This window comes from Lycium barbarum, chromosome 1 (genome assembly GCF_019175385.1).
Source record: "Lycium barbarum isolate Lr01 chromosome 1, ASM1917538v2, whole genome shotgun sequence".
In the NCBI taxonomy this organism is placed as follows: Eukaryota; Viridiplantae; Streptophyta; class Magnoliopsida; order Solanales; family Solanaceae; genus Lycium; species Lycium barbarum.
Genome location: NC_083337.1, coordinates 2,023,706 through 2,040,760, shown reverse-complemented (window position 1 = coordinate 2,040,760; position 17,055 = coordinate 2,023,706). Strand labels below are relative to the sequence as shown.

Below are 17,055 nucleotides of genomic sequence, written 5' to 3'. Positions count from 1 at the left end.
TACTCAAGAGCCAACACTTCATTTAACTTCAAAGCAAATTAGTGACATTTTCCATCAGAAAGAAAAAAACAAGGTGGTGATTTTTATTTTTCAATCCTAACTAAAGTGACACTTCTCTTTACAACAGCCTAGAATTCCGATACAAATTCTCTCACTCGTAGGTCATTATCTTGTTTTCCGTGGCAATGGCTAAGGTTAGTCTCAAAATTTAAGCCAAACCAACGAGCTTCTCACTGACTTCCCATACTTTACGCGCTTTCTCTGCGTCGCTGGCTTCTTCAGACAACTGGTTCTCGAAAGAAGCCGAATCTTTGTTCCAGCTCCAGTAGACACCTGATTTTGTCAAGCTGGGATCACTCACAACCTGCATAAGATAAATAAAACAACAGCTTAAGTTAAAAGATTTACAAACCAAGAGTCAGATATATGTTGATCAACTACGTCTTAGTCCCAAACAAGTCAGCCTTAGCTACTGTGGCGAAGTCAGGAATATCGTTAAGGGTGTTCAAGATTTAATATATATGCTCAAAAAGTAATATTTGACCTATATACACAATAATGTGTTCGACTGACCACCCTCCGTCGACTGTAGCTTTGCCTCTGTAATTAATTATATGAATTATCTATATTCATCCGTTCTATTCAGGCCCAAAATAAGAGTTAGATAAATTCAGCTTTTGTGTTGACATGGTAATTTCGCTAATGTACAAGATTTAATGTATATGTGCCAAAAGTATAGTTTGAACTATACACACAGTACAAGTATTATTTTCCGTCGAGTTAACTGACTACCATTTGCCAGTTGTATCTCTGCCCTTGCTTAGCTATATGAATCATCTGTATTCTTTCAGTCCTATTTAGGCACAAAAACCTATGTCTTTCTAATTAGTAATAGTACTTGTTATTACCTGAGCAAGTCTTTTTCCAGCTTCAGTCTCAGAGACATATCCCTTTGTGATATACTTCTGGAATGGAGGGAAAAGGAGCCTAAACAAAGGGATATGTTCTCTGAATAGCCCTGTTGTTGCAATGCAGCCAGGGTAAAGAGAAGCAAATGTGATCCCGGTTTCCTCGTGGTATCGACGATGGAATTCTTGCATAGTGAGCATGTTACAGACTTTGCTGTCTTTGTACGCTTTAGCACCGTCGAATTCCCCACCATCGATCATCGCTGAGCTGTTAATTCCGTTTAGACCCCCGGCCATACCCCTCAAGTCTCCAAGATTGGCCTTTGGAGGTACATTTCCGGCCAGAGTATTCGTGTTCCCTGTCATGCGATTTTAGTCAAGAAAAATTTAGTCTCTTACTAATAAGAGTACAAAGAAATCTATGTACAAGAAAATCCTAAAATATCCATTTGAGAATAGATAAGGCGAAACCAACTAAATGAAGGGCGTTTTTAGCTAGTGGGGCCAGGATTTTTACTAACGCGAATCAAATTATAAAGTAGACAGATGAAAAAACCAAGGGCTTCAATATATAATATATGAATAGATAAAGGCGAAACCAGCTGAAGGAAGGTTGCATTAGCGCCCCTTATTTCACATCACAGTGTGTTGCTTGGACTCTCTTGAAATGCTGCCGCCCATGTCGGATGCACTACTTTGGGGGTCCGACACGCACCCGTCTGCATTTTTGAAGAGTCCGAGCGACATACATTATTTTTCGCTGAAGCAATTCTACCTTTAAGAAAGAAGGACTTCAATTTAGATTAGTTTCTAGTAAAAGATAAGGCAAGAAGCAAGAAGGGAGAAAGTTGGCTTTGAAAAAGATGTGATTCTATTTAGCTATGTTGCTCAGATGCCTAAAAATGTTGCCATAACCATGTCAGATCCTCCAAAAGTACACTACTTTTGAAGGGTCCGACACGCACCCGGAGGCATTTACGAAGAGTTCCAGCAACATAGCTATTTGGATTAGTTCCTTGATAAAGGATAAGACAAGCAGCAAAGGGCGTAGAAGCTGCACGAAAGCCTTTGCGTGTAGGGAAACTATTGTAATTCTCATGTCAATTAGTAGTTTTTATGCATTACCTGTAATGGAACCGACAATGATGAGTCTCTTTGAAGGATAATCAGATTGCTTCAAGTCATCCAGCAACAATCTTGAAAGAAGGAAATGTCCAAGGTGGTTAGTGCCAACACTAAGCTCAAAGCCCTCAGCTGTAAATGAAGGCTCTTTAGCAGTTGGTTGATACACAGCAGCATTAGCAACCAACACGTCGAGAGCCCAGCCCGACCTCCGGAAGTTATCAACGAATTGTCGGACGCTGTCGAGCGATGCTAAGTCCAAATGCATGATGGTATAATTCTCCTTAGGCATCCCAACTGATTTTGCTGCTTTTTCTGCTTTTAGAAAGTCCCTACATGCCATAATCACATGCCATTTCCCTGTTTCTGATAGAGCTTTTGCTGTGGCTAGGCCTAATCCTGATGAGGCTCCAGTGACAATTGCACAACCTTTTCTTAGTGTTTTTTTTCCTGATGGAGAGTTGGTGGTGACACCTGGTGAAGCAACCATTGTAGCCCTTACAGCTCCATTGGACAATCTTCTTTGGCTCTGTAAGAAATCAAAATCTCAGTAAAATTCATCTAATTCTACAGAAAGACGCTGGGACTGACTCACATCAAACTTTTATCATAGAATAATACTCCATTCCAATCTTCACAAAAGTTTTTATCTTTTGAGTTTTTTTTTTTAAAGGCAGCCCCGTGGACGAAAAATCAGGTGTTCACGCAGGGTCCGGGGAAGGGCCGCACCTCAAGGGTGTAATGTAGGTAGCGTACCCTCACGCAACCATCAGTGGCTAACTTCACGACTCAAACCCGTGATCTATAGGTCACACAGAGACAACTTTACCCTTGCTCCACACAAAAAAAAAAATACAACCGAGAAATCCCCAAGGGGCAAAGATGCACAGTTTGAAACTCAGTGGACAATTGGTTCACCTATCTACCATTTTCCACTTAAATGCCAGGATGCTGTATGCGACATGATTCAAACCAGTGATATGCGCCTAATCACACATCACGTATCGTGCTATTACCATTAAACCAAAGTCTTTTTTTTTTTTTTGGGGGGGGGGGGGGGGATATTTGACGATTTTACTTCTATATTATTTTGCATAAAATGTTGGACAAAAGATTCATAGACTGTATAATATTGGTCTAAGATGAGCTTAAGGCGACATGGTCAGTGAAGAGGATTCATATAGCCGATCCCACCATGCTAGGATGATTGAGGCATAATTCTTGTTGTACAAACTCATTAGACTATTCTCAATTATTTTTTTTTAAGCGAATCCGCTAGGCAGGTGCCTAGGGCTATTTTTTACTATTCTCAAATCTAACCGTTAATGTTGATGTTTTCTATGTCAAACTAACTTTTCACTCTTTACTTTAATATCTTTCCACTATTACTAATGTAATACACAAGTAAACTTAACAAATTAAACTTAGTGAATACAAATATAGTCACATAGAATGAAATCGTGGGAGTATTAATGTGCTACATTTGGTACCTTGACTTTGAATGAAGACGAGCCAAAATCAGATTTAGTATAGTCTGAGAGAGAAGCTCCAAATAGACTAGAATTCTTCAAGGTTGCACTAGCTTTGCTCTGCAAGATTAACAAAATGAAAAAAACAAAGAACTAATAGTTGCTTCACATTTCAATTGCAGACTAAATGTACTACTCCCTCTCTTCCAGTTTATACGACCCTATTTCCTTTTTAATTTATTCCAAAAGAACGACCCTTTCTAAATTCAGAAACAATTTAACTTAAACTTCTCATGTTACTCTTAATGAGAAGCTTCTATTTTCACAAAATATGTTATGACATCTTTACGACAAGCTTCAAAATCTTTCTTTCTTTCTTAAATTTCATGCTCAGTCAAACAAGTCAACATAAAATGAAACTAGAAAATAGCGATGGTGCACTCATCTACTTGAAATCGTGAATTCGCTCTACATGCAGAACAATGAAATGGGTAGGAAAGAATTACCTCTTTGGAAATGGAGAAAGTAGAAGGAAGCAGAGTAGCAGCCTGAAGAGCCATGAAGATATTCAAGAAGAGAATTTGGGATTTTTTACCTGTAGAAAACAGACTTTGAACTACTGGTATTGGCAAAGGTTTGGTCACTTATATATACAACTGGGAATGATGGCTGTAAAACATTGATAGTAGTCTTTATTTATTTAACTATCTGGTATTCGAAATTTACTGGTCTGACTAATTCGGATTCGCGCTGGATAGGCACACTAAGAGGGTAAAGGCTCTCGTTGAAGCAGTTAATTACTACCAAGACTTAAACCCGAGACCTCTAGTTAAAGACCTAAGAATTTCAACCGTTCCAACACACCGTTGCTGGTTGAGACAAAATATTAAGTGCCATTTTGGATATTTTTTTGCTTATTCATCTGTATTTGAAATTCATTAGCCTGATTAATCTGAATTTGCGTAGTGTAGGCCCGCTATGGTGTAAAGACTCCTAATAAAAAGTTCTTTTTTTTAATCAAGATTTACACCTGAAATCTCTTATTATGGACATGGGATCTAACCATTGAGACAAAATAATAAGTGTTACTTATTTTGGATATGAAAGGAGGGGTAGGATAAGATAGTTTTTGGTGGAAGTATCTGCCACATCAATTCTTAGCCACCAATGAGGATTCAAGGTTCAGATTTCCTCGGATATTTTTGGAACTTTTTGCAGAAATGGCCAATTATTGGATGGACAAGAAAGAGGATATTTTGGCTCACTGCCCAAGGCAATCCACTTCCAGTAGGTATGGGCTTCAACGTGAAATATTAATCAAAGACACAACACAGCCTAACTCCCATAACTTTGGATAAATTCTTAGGAAGTTTTGTTTTAAATCGAGAAATCTTTGAGCGCCAATAACCCACGGTTCGAAACTATTTTGTTTGCAAAAAGATTCAAATTCAAGGCTTGCGTATAACTCACACATCACGTGTTGCGCTCTTATCACTAGATCAAAATCTTAACCTAATCCTTTATTATTTTCTAGCATTAAGCTCAGCTTGTTTGCCAATACGATGGTCGTTCATAATTCAGTAATTTTTAAGTACCGCCAATTACCGAATATTGTAATGGAGTGGTATGTATCCATTCATTCTTAATTAAAGGTTTCGAGTTTGAACTCTAGGAATAAAATCATCTTTAGTAGGAGTTTTCCAATGTGAATCCGAATTAGACGACCCCCAGGCTATATAGGACACTAGAGGAAGGGAAAAGACTGCTAAGTATATCCGCTTTAATGTTTCCTCAGAAAACAGTTGTAACGTTTTTTTTTTTTTTTTTTTTCAGGAGTGTTTTTGGAGACAATTTTTCTTGAATTGGATCCTGCAAGATAAAAAAGCTAAACTTTTATTCTTTTTGGTAAAGAAAAAGCTAAATGTGTAACCTATCACTTCATAAGTTTTCGATCTTCCATATTATTAAATCCATCTCCATTATTTTACGCACTTTAACAATATCCTCTTATAGCATTATTCTAACACAATGTATGTGTACAATATTCTAGAAAAAGAAGTAAATTACAATGTTATACTTTCAATTAAATCATATGAGATGGGATTAATTAGAGAAAAGATATGAATGAGACAATGAGGAGGAGAAACTAGGCCAAAATTGAAAATAACCTACTAAAATATTGAAGGCCAAAGCATGACCTTCAAAATTTGTGTTTTATTTTCAAATGAGTGTAGTTGGTTGTAGCTTCATCCAAAAACAAAAATAACGTTTTGGTGGTTTTTTCCGTTTTCAGAAAATATTATTTTGCTTTTGAAAAACAAAATGTCACCACTAATTAAATTGGGTTTCTTTTAGGCTTCCAAAGTCGTTGGATAGGGGCGTCTGGTCCGATCATTTATGCGCTCTTTCTAAGAAACAAGAAGAAACAAGAATGTAATTAGAAAACATCCCCTAGGAAAGCCTCACGACCTAGTGGTCAACGTAACAATAATGTCATTTGTCGATATGCTACTGCTTGTTTACTACGCTCATCAAGACATTATTATGTGCATTCCATTATCGCGGACCGGGAACAATTACATATAAATGTTGAAGAAATCATTATACAAATATATTCTACATCTACTAATAGATGAACTTCACATACTACAGAATTCGTTCACTCTTTCGCTCCACTGACCTATAATGCACTCAAAGCCTGCTTAAAGTTGGAATGAATTGTCAAAGAATTATGTTCAACACAACGAAATTACAAGATTTTCAACTCTACAATTTCTGATTACATAAAAAAACCTTCCCTTTCTAACGAAGGGTGTACCTTCTTTTTTTTCCTTTTCATCATACTATCCTCACATCATCATAGATCTTTCTTTTTTTTTTCCCTACTTTTCCCTTCACAATGCCTAATCAGGCAGGTTACTTATCTGAGTCTTTGATACAAAAGAAAGAAAAAATCAATTATATTACAGATCTATCTGTACAAATTTGACAACACTCCGGAAACTTTCTTTATCACCTTCTAAATCCGGATTGGTAAGCCAAAATTTTGGAAAGTCCTGATCTCCCCTCGGTGGCTTGCAGTTACAATGACCAAACCCCAGCAGAACTTTGCTTGAGTTAAGCCACTGGAGAAGTCAATACTAGCATCTGTACTCACTCGAGGACTACGATATTTCGTAGCTAAAAGAGGATTTTCCTCTGGCCACGTTGCTGACATTCTGTCAAAAAAGTACTTGTTCGTGGCACTAGTTATGGTTCCATGAAGAGGACTGTTACCACAGCCGGAAGTCAATGGCGAGCTCTCGTTGCCAATCTCTTCAACAGGTGAAGGTGGATGGTTAGCAGTGGAGACCTCATCGAGACCAACATGACCACTTTGTTCCCCCGAAGAAGAAGTTTGATATCTCCAAGTATCCGACATGCCAGGCCAAGTAATGGCTACTGAAACATCTTGAGAATGAAAATGCTCATAGGACTGGGTAACGGTAACACTTTTATTTCTGCTTGGTCGAGAGTCACCTTCGTGTTTCCAGATATAGACATGTGAATCCTCGCCGGCGCATACAACATATCTACCATCAGCGGTCATAGAGGCTGAGATTTGCCTACTCGTATTGCGGAAACCTATCATAGTTGGTGCTAACTCAATGAATAGGAAGAATACATGAAACTAGAACTGAAAATTATCTAAATAGCTATAAGTTCCAAGCATACAACCAGTCTATGCAGTGAACAGCGAAAAAGACTATTTAGCAGCACGAAGAAAGGAGAAATAGCAAAAGGATCAGATCTCACGAAATATAAGGCGCAAAGTAGAGCATAAGAGAAAAATGACATTCCTTTTCCTTCTAAATGAACAATAGCAGCTCAAAAACTTTTTTTGCTTTTTTGACAAAAAAGAACAATGAAATAACTCTAAAAGACCCCATACACCAAATAAATAACTAGCTTACAAAATACCCATATCTAAGTTGTAAGATAGGCCCTTGGGCCTAATTCAACCCAAAAGCTAGCTCATGAGGGGAGGATTGCTCGAGTCCATATAAGGAGATCACTAGTCCAATTCCCCCATGAATGTGGGACTCTTCCCACTCTAACACCCACCCGCACGTAAACGATAGATTGAGGGGTTCAATCTTTTTGCATTGTTACTATAATAGTTGCCTAATACACGTGAGCCTAAAGGTGGTACAAAGAAAATGCTCATTGTTAAATGGCTTTGCACGAAGTGAAAAAGCAAAAGAACCTACACACAATGAACTCAGGATCAAATTGGTGCAGTGGATAAAATGAGAGAACAAACAAAGCAAGCAACTAAACATTAAACTAAATCATAAACAACTTGAGATTTTAGCAAAAAAAAAAAAAAAAAACAATTCTGTTGAGAGGCCAACAATGTAGACCAAGCACTGGTTGGGAGCTAAGTGTCAGGAGGAATTGTAACGACTGGGAAGGGTTTCGGAAGGAGAAAAGAAGAGTCTGGGAGACCACTCGATCCTGCATTTGAAAGGAAAGAAATGAACAATGTTTTGAAAGAAAATATGAAAGTAAACATACATTGAAATATTGATGTATAACTTTTTTTTTCGATAAGTAGATATTATAGCTTTTTTGGCTTTTCAGTATAGAGTGTAGACTAGAAGATATTAATACAACAGATAGGATGTTAGATTTCTTCCGCTTCCTACAGTGACGTAAAGGAACAAATTTGCATGTAACTTGGCACAAACTTTGTGCTTCTGTTAATAAGATTTTACTATTCTTAAAAAAAAATCTGTTGAGAGGCCAACTTGCCTACCTCTAAGGATATCTGCTACCTCCCACCAACACAGGTAACAGACTAACTTTGCCAAAGGAACTCATTTTAAAATGTCTCACGACATAAAAATTGGGTCCATCTTTATCCGGTAAAAAAAGGTATTCGTGAAATTAAATACTGGAAAAGGACAAATAGCTCTGGCTTAGGTCTATCATATACTAGGGGTCAAGTCGACCAAATTTGAAACTTTAAACAGATTTAAGCATTATCAATAAAGAAAAAAACAAATTAAAAAAAATAAAGCAACATCAATGCAACCTACAAGCAGCAGCGTACGCAGGATTTTTTTTAAGCAGTGTCGACATTTATCAAAGAGAGAAGAATAAATAACACTTACTATCACATTTGTGTATAAGACATAGCCTTGGTCAATTGGTTTTGTTGAGTATTAAGCTAGACGAGGTCTAGGGTCAATTCTACTTAACCAAAATTTTTAACAATAGACTGATAGAGGCTCGTTCTATTTGCCGAGGAAATGTTGAGGCTGACGTTCAAACCTCTGACCACAAGGGCAAAACAAGGCATTTAACCAGCATGCCAAGAGACACTCTTTGTTAAGCAGTGTCATTTCCTTTCTATCTATTCATTTAGGCGCAGTATAGATATATATGCTTAGTATAATTTTCCGACGAAACGGTGTCACGTAAAACCGCTTCGTTCAACGTGCGGACGCCCCTGTCTACAAGCTTCATATATTTATATAGCAGTTAATGTACCTTTGAACTTGTGAACAAGATCAACATCATCAACAACCCGAATTCTTGAGTCAGCAGATGTTATAAGCACTTGTGACATACTCCCTGGCACAAACTGTTCATTAAGAAATATCAGTTGCTAATTAATTCACAAGGTGAAGACACAAACTTACTTGGACTGCTCCATCCATTACAAATTTTGCCCTACTTCCCATTTTGGATTGCCCCAAAATTGTGTTCAATTTCCTATAAGAAAAAGTTTTTCCTATATTTTTCAATATTGTATGCAATCAGGGGCAGAGCTACTCTTGCCCGAGAGACACCTCTTCGCCGGAAAATTACATTGTATAGATAGGTGAAATTTTAGTTTTATAGGTATGGGTACCAGTGTTGACACCCCTTGACACAAGCTGAAGGCTCAGCACAACGGTTAAGGGGTTGCAAAAAGTCCCTAAGGTCGCGTGTTCGAACTTGGGTCACAACATATCTATATTTTTGACACCCCTTATTCTGAATCGTGGCTCCGACACTGTATCAATATGTATGTGAGACTCACTTCTTCAAATTTTTTTAAATTTTAATTTTTTGACACCCCTTATTGTGAATCCTGGCTCCGACACTGTATCAATGTGTATGTGAGACTCACTTCTATACTAAGGAAAAGTTCAAATTTTTAATTTTATCTCAATACGTGGACCAAATGTTGTTTAAATATAAATATAAGACTTCAACTTTACATCAATAATTGAGGCAAGTAAAATTGGATTATGATTTAAATAGCAAGATAGAGGGATTTAGCAATGAATGATCGATTTTTGCCGGTTCACTTTCCCTTCTCTCTCTTGGGAACGAATTTACCTCCTAATCTACACCACTAAAACGTGCAAACACCTATTTGTTTGTGTACCCTAGTTCTTAATTTTTTTACTCATTATTTAATATTTTTGTTCCTTATTTAGCTTGAAAAAAACCTTGACAAATTATTTACTTGATCTTCGAGAACATAAAACAACAATAAAGGGGCAGCCCGGTGCACTAAGCTCCCGCAATGCGCGGGGTCCGGGGAGGGGCCGGACCACAAGGGTCCATTGTACGCAGCCTTACCTTGCATTTCTGCAAGAGGCTGTTTCCACGGCTCGAACCCGTGACCTCCTGATCACATGGCAGCAACTTTAGCAAATACGCCAAGGCTCCCCTTCAACATAAAACAACAGTATACACTTAAAAGTTAGGTAAAAATATGCACAGACATAGCATATGCACAGCATGTTGTTAATACAAGCTTCACAATCAGCAATTTATTAAAATTACTGTACCTGGAAACCAGTAATTTTCCTTTGGTGAGTCTTTTTCCTCTTATTCTGCAGATTGATTTGAGCTTTTTGCTGCAATTTATTATCTGAAAGCAGAGAAGCATAAGGCATCAACATATGGAGTACATAACTTTCCTCTACAGAAGAAGATGAGAATAAGAGAGAAGGAAAGGCACAATAAATCAAACCTGATATGTTGTACAAATGACAGCTCCCCTTGTATGACCCAACAAGTGCCCCCTTGAAAAAAGAAGAAACAACTTAGAAACTTAACAGTGAAATATGCAGATCCAGGACATTTGGCTTTCACCTTTCACTAGGATTGGCACAACATCAGAGTGAGCTCTATGTTTAGCGGACTCTCACCTGACCATCTGGTGTGTAGCAAGCTGCAGTGACCATCTCATGCAGATCATTCCAATCAACAACTATCCGCTCAGGAATGCTCCATATGCGAACCTTAGAATCTAGGGAGCCACTGATGAAGTATCTATCATCAACAGGGTTAAACTGGATGCAGGTTACTGAATCAGGGCAGGAAATCAAAAAAAGGTTTTGATCAGCCAATAAGTGTAAAAGTTCCAATCTATGTATTCATCTATTAACGCACCTGGGGGTGGAAAAAAACAACTACGTGATTTCTTCCTCTATGTCCAAGCCTTGGTGGATAGAGTTACCCGGTACCTTTTTTTTTTTTTTGATGAAATAGAATTACTTGGTACCTGTGTTGGTGGGAGGTAGCAGGTACCCCGGGGAATATGTCGAGGTGCGCGCAAGCTGGCCCGGACACCACGGTTATAAAAAATATTATTCATCTATTAACACACTAACTTCTAGGCCATACACTACATTGCTCTTCCTGTCCACATATCTTATGACTGAAGCTAAGAAACGTTGAACTCTACTACTAGTCTGGGGAGTAGACAGGTGAGCAAATAAGAGTTCAGGTATACATACCGTAGTCACTGTGCGAGAAGATCTTCAAACAAGATTTGCTAGACAGCTCCCAAAGCCGCACTGTTTTGTCCATTGATGATGAGAGCAATTGCTGGTAAAAGAAAGTGGGAGGAAGATAGATATTAACAAGATGTGCCCACAAAATTATCACAAAAATAGTGCTCGTTATTTAATAGAGGAACTTATTGGGCATCTGGACACAAATTTTTGAAGAGCTATTAAAAGTAAATTTCATAGAGGTGTTTGACTTCCAAGTAAATTTAAAAAAAAATGTACCATATCTAGTTTGTGATTCTAAAGTGGATGAATAAGTAAGGGCTACTTATCTTTCACTGTAAGGGGTGTATGTATGTCCTAACCATCTTTCTTTGTTGATGAAGGTCCTAACCTTCTTTCTTTCCAAAATAAAGTTTTCTATCATCACCTATTTTGATATAAATGTGTTTTCAGAACAATTCCATAAGTTTCTGATATATTTCACTAAATCATTCTTTTTATCATTAAATCCTATTTTCTGTGACTTGTAGGGCACCATTTATTCCAGCAATGTCACACAAAACTCAATAACAGGGACGAAACCGGAAACTGGAAAAGTACAGTGTTAAGAAGGACTACCAAACTGTTGGGTAATACTTGGCTCAATTCTTCTAGAATCTTTAGTACGTATTTTTTTATTTATTATAAGCAATTTTATTGGAAAAACTCCAGTGTACACGCAGTATACAAAAAGTAGAGAGCCTACAAAACATATGGTTCTCTACAAATGACACCAATATAGAATGTTCAGTATCTATAAGGAACTGTGATAATTCATTCATATTCCGACAAAATTAGAAGCACTTTTGTCAATAAAAAAATAAATTAGGAGCACTTTTTTCCAGACCAGAAGGGCTCAATCACATAGCACAACTTACTTGCCGACAAGCTTAGATGATAGCTCTTGAAAAATAGAGTGGTACAAATGTCAGATCCGGCACCCTCTCATTTTACAAAAGATTATATGTTTCATCAATTCATTTCCTTGCTGTGTACTCGCTTATAAAAGTAGCTCTATGATTTTAAACTCTCATAAATCATGAAAGCACCAATCTTCACCTACCCTCAGCATTCTTTAAAGGTAAGCGAGGATTGATGCATAGCTACTGGGCTCGCCATAACAATGAAATCTATTACTATTTAGTATAACACTCACCATTTGAGTTAATCTCCAACAACTTAGAGACATAAGCAACTAGGTTGCAACATTGCAAGTCTCGTCAATTAACCTTGAGGTGGCAAAGCTATCATTAATAAATAACAGTCTGAGAACTAACAAAAAAAAAACATGTTTTTTGCACTTGAGCAAAAGAACAAATGACTAATCTCAGATTCTCAATATCACATATTAAAAATCCACTCACAGGGTTCTTCTAATTCTGTTAATAGATATCCAAAGAAACAGAAAGCATCATGTACTCTTACTGCATCATTTTAGATATGTTTAGCACAGTATAGATAGAATTTCACAATGGTTACAGATGTACGATCCTGGGAATAATGGGATAAAAAATCATTTCTTTTATCAGATGTAACCTTAAGAAAAGAAAGCAAACATATCAACAAATCAATCAGGAATCCTGACACCTTAATCCGAATAGTTGGGTCCAACTTTGCGAATCTTCTGTATCCATTCTGTTCTATTCAGGCCATAATTATTACTCCACCCGTTTCAATTTGTTTGTTTTACTTTCCTTACTAAATCGCAGAGTCCATATCAAAAAAAAAAACTGTTTCAACAAGAATGCTTCTTCCTAATATGGCAACTCTTTAATTTAAAGTCCGCAAGATTAACAAGCATTTTGGTACATTATACATATCTTTAGTTTAAGACAACAAGGTTCAAAAGTCTTCTATACTTTCTTAAATTTCATGCTCAGTCAAACTTACACATAAATTGAAACAGAAGGAGTATTCTATACTAAACTTAAGAAGGATTACAATTAGAATACCAGCTCATGAAATTAGATACTAAGATAAAAATTAAGAGAACTCCAGCTAACCTGAGACTTGGACCACGAGAGGTCAAGCACATCATCCAAATGACCCTCAAATGAACAGATGGGCTTCTCCGAAAGCGCAAAAACTGTCTCTGGCACCAAAATTTGGTCAAACCCCATTGATTTTCGACTTACGGATGACCTTCCTCTTCTTTTCTTCTCCAAGTGGCCATCGAAATTTGGTGACATAGTAGTAGCTGGCTCTGGAGAAGCATTTGCCGAAAACAATAGATTCAAATTCCCGTCTTCCCGTTTATTATCCAGCAACAGATCACCTTTCCTCTCTGATGATGTAACCTCCCAAACAAGTATTACCCGGTCCTCACCGGCACTAGCAAGATATTTTCCATCCAAATTAAATTGTATAGTCCAAATAGACCCTTTGTGTGCCTGTATCTCTTGACTCTTGTAAAGCGCCGTAAGTTCTTTGCTCGACTTCCCATACTGACGAACCCGAACTCTTTCAGGTCCATTAAGGGAAACATCCTGACTATCATCTGTAGCAGAACTCGACCTTCGACCACCTTTCTCTGAAGACGTGTCCCTCTCATCACTACTCCTCCGCTCCTTATGACGGCTAGCCACATTTCGAATGCTCTTCAACCAACTTCCTCTTTTCTTAGTCTTAAGCCCGGTCCCACCATTCGTATTATTACAATCCAACTCTTCAACATTTTGTCTTCTCATCAATTCTTGAACAATTGGTGAAGTTCCAACACACATATCGAATTCTTCTATAGTCAACTGTTTTCCTGTACTAACTTCCTTAAGTTTGTTCCACATCCCATCTTCCCTCACTTCGTTAACCACAAACTTCTTTCCGTTATCGAGATTCTTTATCGTACATACGCTCTCCTCAATTTCAACATCTCTATTCGATTCCAAATCATCCTCCTCTACCTCACCATTTTCTACTACAGCAATCAAATTACAACTCTCATTTCCATTGCCTTTATGTAATTGATCATTGTCATTATTATTTACAACTATACAGTTACTGGCATGGGCTACATTGGCGGATACCGATGATGACGACGAGGAAATAGAAACACAAAGAATTTGATCACTTTTATGAACTGAAGAAGTTAAGGAATTGGTATCACACTTATTATCACTACTAGCTTGGGAACTATTAATATCACAATTAGATAATAATAAATGCTCACCAACACCACAAGCAGTTTGTTGATACTTCAAATGAACTCGGGCCGGGTCAGGGGTGAGGCCCATTTGACGAAAAAGGCGGAGTCGTCGTTCTTGAATAGAGGAAGGTTCAGAGATCCAAATAGCATAATTGTAAATATGATCTCTATCTTGGTCTTTTTCGTCCGAAGAAGATGATGAGGATGAGCAAGAAGTGTTGTTTGAAGAGAGTAAACGATCAAGAGAATCGTGAAAATACTCGTTGTGATCGTCTTCTTCTCTATTTGCTTTGCTCATTATTTTCCATGAAAATACTGAGAGATCCTGTTTCCTGGTAAACCCCAGAAATAAAGTTAGCTCTGTGTTGTACAATAAACCATAAACATAGACCAAAATTGATAATCAGGGCTATCTATAAAGCTAAAGCTCCAGTCTTTAATAAATAAAATCAAATCTTTGACTAAAAAAAGCTTGAATATTGGATAAAATGGAGAAAACCCACCAAAATGCCCCTCTTATGATGAAACTTAACACACCCAAGTTGTATTTCTATTGCTTAAAACATAAACATAGACCAAAATTGATAATCAGCCATCTTATAAAGCTAAAGTTCCAATCTTTAGTAAATAAAAATCAAATCTTTGACTAAAAAGAGCTCCGGTCTTTGATAAAAAAGCTTCAATCTTGAAATAAAATGGAGAATCCAACCAAAACATCCCTCCTAATAATGAAACTCCATAAACATAGACCAAAATTCCAATCTTTAACAAATAAAAATCAAATCTTTGACTTAAAAAAGCTGCAGTCTTTGATAAAAAGCTTCAATCTTGAAATAAAATGGAGAAACCAACCAAAATGTCCCTCCTAAAAATGAAACTCCATAAACATAGACCAAAATTCCAATCTTTAGTAAATAAAAATCAAATCTTTAACTAAAAAAAGCTGCAGCCTTTGATAAAAAGCTTCAATCTTGAAATAAAATGGAGAAACCAACTAAAATGTCCCTCCTAATAATGAACTCCATAAACATAGACCAAAATTCCAATCTTTAGTAAATAAAAATCAAATCTTTCACTAAAAACAGCTGCAGTCTTTGATAAAAAGCTTCAATCTTGAAATAAAATGGAGAAACCAACTAAAATGTCCCTCCTAATAATGAAACTCCATAAACATAGACCAAAATTTCAATCTTTAGTAAATAAAAATCAAATCTTTGACTAAACAGAGCTCCAGTCTTTGATAAAAAAGCTTCAATCTTGAAATAAAATGGAGAAACCAACTAAAACGTCCCTCCTAATAATGAACTCCATAAACATAGACCAAAATTTCAATCTTTAGTAAATAAAAATCAAATCTTTGACTAAGAAGAGCTCCAGTCTTTGATAAAAAAGCTTCAATCTTGAAATAAAATGGAAAAATTCACCAAAATGTACCTCTTAATGATGAAACTCCATAAACATAGACCAAAATTCCAATCTTTAACAAATCAAATCTTTGACTTAAAAAGCTGCAGTCTTTGATAAAAAGCTTCAATCTTGGATATAATGGAGAAACTCACCAAAATGTCCCTCTTAATGATGAAACTAAACAATAAAGTTAGCTGTGTTGTACAATAAACCATAAACATAGACCAGAATTGATAATCAGGGCTATCTATAAAGCTAAAGCTCCAATCTTTAATAAATAAAAATTAAATCTTTGACTAAAAAAAGCTTCAATCTTTGGATAAAATGGAGAAACTAACCAAAAATGTCACTCTTAATGATGAAACTAAACACACCAACGTTGCATTTCTATTGTTTTGCTTATTCTTTTCCTCCAAGTGAAGGCATTTCCATTAAAATGACACCAAGAATAGTGAGATCCAACTCTTAACTTAGCTCAATGTAGCTTTAAATGGTCAAAACTTTAACACCAACTTAGTCAAATATGTGTGAGAGTGACTAGTGAAGAGTTAAAGAGAACATGTGAGTTTTATGGTGTGTGGGGAAATGGGGTTAGCTTTGGGAACTTAGATCCAATGATGGGTTATAGCTCTGTGTGTGTGTGTGTGTTTTGAAGGAAGTGAAAAGTACAAAGGAAAAAACAAGAAATGTTCCATTGAAATGGGAGAGTTTGGGGGTGATTACCTTAGCAAGTTGAAAAATCTGTGACTTTTAAGTTTTAAGTCAAATACTAATTAGTAATCTCCCAGTGTTCTCATGTTATTTCGTTTTTCGAGAGTTAAAATTGATTAATTTTTTAAGCTAAAATAAATTATATTGATTTAATATTTTAAGATTATAATTTAGATATTTAAAAACTATACGAAAAATACTATAAGTTGTTATTCTTTTTATATTAATATGATGAAATAATATATCTCAAAATATTGGTCAAAATTTATATAATTTGATTTTTTTTAAAAGTAGACGAGTAATATGGGACGGAAGAAGTACTGTATTGCTATGTGTGTTAGGTCAAAAATAGTTTGATTGATCTTGTGATCCCAAAATAAATAAAAGTGATATTTATTAGATAATTTGTATGATCATCTAAGGAATTAACTCTACAAAAAATACTTGCAAAACTTCCTTTGTTTCGAAATCGTGCG

At 36.4% G+C, this 17,055-nt stretch overlaps 2 protein-coding genes across 5 annotated transcripts; both read right to left on the bottom strand.

Annotated features, from left to right (window-relative positions):
• On the bottom strand, nucleotides 1-4,165 carry LOC132628742 (protochlorophyllide reductase-like). The gene is made up of 5 exons (XM_060344510.1): nucleotides 4,006-4,165; nucleotides 3,521-3,619; nucleotides 2,034-2,559; nucleotides 909-1,267; nucleotides 1-364 (listed from the first exon to the last, which is right to left on the bottom strand). Exons 1-5 carry the CDS (start codon nucleotides 4,057-4,059, stop codon nucleotides 209-211), a joined length of 1,194 nt encoding a protein of 397 aa, XP_060200493.1. The 5' UTR covers nucleotides 4,060-4,165; the 3' UTR covers nucleotides 1-208.
• A 1,890-nt stretch (nucleotides 4,166-6,055) lies between these two features.
• LOC132628725 (uncharacterized) lies at nucleotides 6,056-16,595 on the bottom strand. 4 transcript variants are annotated; one of them, XM_060344494.1, is made up of 9 exons: nucleotides 16,207-16,593; nucleotides 14,486-14,793; nucleotides 13,323-14,326; nucleotides 11,284-11,374; nucleotides 10,693-10,850; nucleotides 10,515-10,566; nucleotides 10,330-10,412; nucleotides 9,035-9,128; nucleotides 6,056-7,123 (listed from the first exon to the last, which is right to left on the bottom strand). In XM_060344494.1, the coding sequence occupies exons 2-9, from the start codon at nucleotides 14,757-14,759 to the stop codon at nucleotides 6,519-6,521; spliced, it is 2,361 nt and encodes a 786-aa protein (XP_060200477.1). In that variant the 5' UTR covers nucleotides 14,760-14,793; nucleotides 16,207-16,593; the 3' UTR covers nucleotides 6,056-6,518. The 4 variants fall into 4 exon arrangements, with proteins under 4 accessions (XP_060200477.1, XP_060200472.1, XP_060200479.1 ...); XM_060344489.1 differs by having other exon boundaries at nucleotides 13,323-14,793; XM_060344496.1 differs by lacking the exon at nucleotides 6,056-7,123 and adding an exon at nucleotides 7,132-7,996 and having other exon boundaries at nucleotides 13,323-14,793; nucleotides 16,207-16,595.
• Nucleotides 16,596-17,055: the final 460 nt, after the last annotated feature.

Excerpts from the sequence above, each read along its gene's own strand:
- LOC132628742 (XM_060344510.1), bottom strand. The coding sequence starts at position 4,059 with ATGGCTCTTCAGGCTGCTACTCTGCTTCCTTCTACTTTCTCCATTTCC. Across the intron at positions 3,620-4,005 it reads CTTTCTCCATTTCCAAAGAG|AGCAAAGCTAGTGCAACCTT; the intron begins GTAATTCTTTCC and ends TTAATCTTGCAG. Across the intron at positions 365-908 it reads CTGGAAAAAGACTTGCTCAG|GTTGTGAGTGATCCCAGCTT; the intron begins GTAATAACAAGT and ends TATCTTATGCAG.
- LOC132628725 (XM_060344489.1), bottom strand. The coding sequence starts at position 14,759 with ATGAGCAAAGCAAATAGAGAAGAAGACGATCACAACGAGTATTTTCAC. Across the intron at positions 10,413-10,514 it reads TCATTTGTACAACATATCAG|ATAATAAATTGCAGCAAAAA; the intron begins GTTTGATTTATT and ends CTCTGCTTTCAG. Across the intron at positions 9,129-10,329 it reads GGAAAATTACTGGTTTCCAG|TTTGTGCCAGGGAGTATGTC; the intron begins GTACAGTAATTT and ends CTTAATGAACAG.